The sequence below is a fragment of the Bos mutus genome, chromosome 19 (genome assembly GCF_027580195.1).
Source record: "Bos mutus isolate GX-2022 chromosome 19, NWIPB_WYAK_1.1, whole genome shotgun sequence".
Taxonomy (NCBI): domain Eukaryota; kingdom Metazoa; phylum Chordata; class Mammalia; order Artiodactyla; family Bovidae; genus Bos; species Bos mutus.
This window is the reverse complement of record NC_091635.1, coordinates 28,042,599-28,045,236: the sequence shown is the minus strand read 5'-3', so window position 1 is coordinate 28,045,236 and position 2,638 is coordinate 28,042,599. Positions and strand designations below refer to the sequence as shown.

At 45.5% G+C, this 2,638-nt stretch overlaps 1 protein-coding gene across 1 annotated transcript; it reads left to right on the top strand.

Annotated features, from left to right (window-relative positions):
• The first annotated feature begins 1,979 nt into the window (after positions 1 to 1,979).
• Positions 1,980 to 2,406, top strand: LOC102265335 (keratin, high-sulfur matrix protein, IIIA3). The gene has a single exon (XM_005899601.3). The coding sequence runs from the start codon at positions 2,008 to 2,010 to the stop codon at positions 2,404 to 2,406; it is 399 nt and encodes a 132-aa protein (XP_005899663.1). The 5' UTR covers positions 1,980 to 2,007.
• The last annotated feature ends 232 nt before the right edge of the window (positions 2,407 to 2,638 follow it).

Sequence of the window (2,638 nt, the reverse complement as noted above, 5' to 3'; positions counted from 1 at the left end):
TATACACAATGGAGTATTACTCAGCCATTAAAAAGAATACATTTGAATCAGTTCTAATGAGATGGATGAAACTGGAACCTATTATACAGAGTGAAGTAAGCCAGAAAGAAAAACACCAATACAGTATACTAATGCATATATATGGAATTTAGAAAGATGGTAACAATAACCCTGTGTACAAGACAGCAAAAGAGACACTGATGTATAGATCAGTCTTATGGACTCTGTGGGAGAGGGAGAGGGTGGGGAGATTTGGGAGAATGGCATTGAAACATGTATAATATCATGTATGAAACTAGTCGCCAGTCCGGGTTCGATGCACGATACTGGATGCTTGGGGCTGGTGCACTGGGACGACCCAGAGGGAGGGTATGGGGAGGGAGGAGGGAGGAGGGTTCAGGATGGGGAACACAGGTATACCTGTGGCGGATTCATTTCGATATTTGGCAAAACTAATACAATGTTGTAAAGTTTAAAAATAAAATAAAATTTAAAAAAAGATATTAAGCATAGTTCCCTGTGCTATACAGTAGGTCCTTGCTGTTTACATATTTTACATAGAGTATTGTGTATATGTCAGTCCCAAACTCCTAATTTGTCCTCCTCTGCCTGCTAGCCAGGCTTCCCCAGATGGCGCTAGTGGTAAAGAACCCGCCTGCCAATGCAGGGGACATAAGATAGGCAGGTTCAATCCCTGGATCGGGGAAGATCCCCAAGGAGGGCCTGGTAACCTACTCCAGTATTCTTGCCTGGGAAATCCCATGGTCCATAGGGTCACAAAAAGTCAGACACGACTGAAGCAACTTAGCACAGTACAACACAGCACCCGCTATCCCCTTTGGTAACCATAAGTTTGTTCTCTAGTATCATAAGATTTTTTGAAGAATAAATTAATCCGTTTATTTCTTTTAGTATAATGCTTAGAATGTGGTTAGAATGCAATGATTCTGGCTATCATGAAAATTACATAAAATTTACCATGATTTGGAAAGATACAACTAATGGAAATTAATAAGCATGTACCTAAGACCAAAAAAAGCTAAACACATAGTAAGAGTAGAATGGTGCTTTCCAGAAGCTGGGTTTATATTCCACATTTTACACGTAAGATACCAGATAATTGACTTGACTATGGTCCTTTAGCTAGGACCAATATCTGTGTTGGAAACAATATTTATGGGATGTCAGGGGGGAAAGGGGAGATTTTTTTAAAGTTACACTGAAGATGTCCAGGGGCTGGGGAGAGAGGGTCACGGGGAGCCATTGTTTAATGGGTACAGGATTTCAGTTTTGCAAGATGAAAGAGCTCTGGTGATGAAGAGTGCTGATGGTGGCACAGCAATGTGGGTGTACTTAATGCCACTGAACTGTACACACAAAAAATGATTACAACAGTAAATTTTATGTTATGTGTATTTTAGCACTAAAAAACTTGGGGGAAAAGCTACTGATGATAGTTTACCTAAGATGCATTCCTGTAGCTCCAAAAAGTAGACAGAAAACTTCTTTTGCTGACAAACAAAATATCTCTATAGTATTTTTCTGAACTTGCTTTGCCCATGAAGCTTAACAGTGTTAAAGGATACTCATAAGTTGGGGAATTCACTTCCACTATTAGTAAGAACATGACAACCAGTCTCATGTTATCAAAACATCAATTGGCAAAAGCATCACTGAATTATGAAGATAATTGGACACTTTGAAGTCAGGGTCATTAAATTCATATTTGAACCATAAATAGAAAAATATAATGAGTCTTCATTAAATAAGGAAAACAGTCTTTTATGAGTACTTGAGCATCTGGAAAAAAATGTCTAGGGAACTTACTAACCTTGCCAAGGCTATTTCAGAAGGAATAAACAAATACAAGGAAATGATTATGTGTCGTGGGGGCCATCATCTCCTGGCCAGGGTATATAAAGGGCCCAGAGCAGGAGGAAGACACTCACAGCTGAGAACACTCAACTCCTCTCACCACCTCAACCCCACTCGGCCCCACACACCACCATGACCGTCTCCTGCTGCGGCCCCACCTTCTCCTCCTTCAGCTGTGGCAGAGGCTGCCTCCAGCCCTGCTGCTACCGCGACCCCTGCTGCTGCCGCCCAGTGTCCTGCCAGACCACCGTGAGCCGCCCCGTGACCTGCGTGCCCCGCTGCACGCGCCCCATCTGCGAGCCCTGCCGCCGCCCAGTCTGCTGCGACCCCTGCAGCCTGCAGGAGGGCTGCTGCCGCCCCATCACCTGCTGCCCCACGTCCTGCCAGGCCGTGGTCTGCCGCCCCTGCTGCTGGGCCACCACGTGTTGCCAGCCCATCTCTGTGCAGTCCCCGTGCTGCCGCCCCACCTGCTGCCGGCCCGCCCCCTGCCGCACCACCTGCCGCACCTTCAGGACCTCCCCCTGCTGCTGAGCAGAGCTTCCTAGGCGCGCATCATCATTAGGTAGATGGCGGGGTCTATCCTGCTGTCCCACAGCTTCACAGCAGAACCACCTCATTTCTTGAGAAGCCCATTCCTCCTCTCTTCAAACTAGGCGGCACCCTTTTCAAATGATGAAAAATATCCTGTCCTCCCACGACCCCTGCTCACTCCTATATTGTGTTGTTGGTTCTCTAATAAACTTAACACTTTCGGCAAAGAAAT

Bases quoted from the DNA above. Each gene is read 5' to 3' on its own strand.
- LOC102265335 (XM_005899601.3), top strand. From the start codon at position 2,008: ATGACCGTCTCCTGCTGCGGCCCCACCTTCTCCTCCTTCAGCTGTGGC.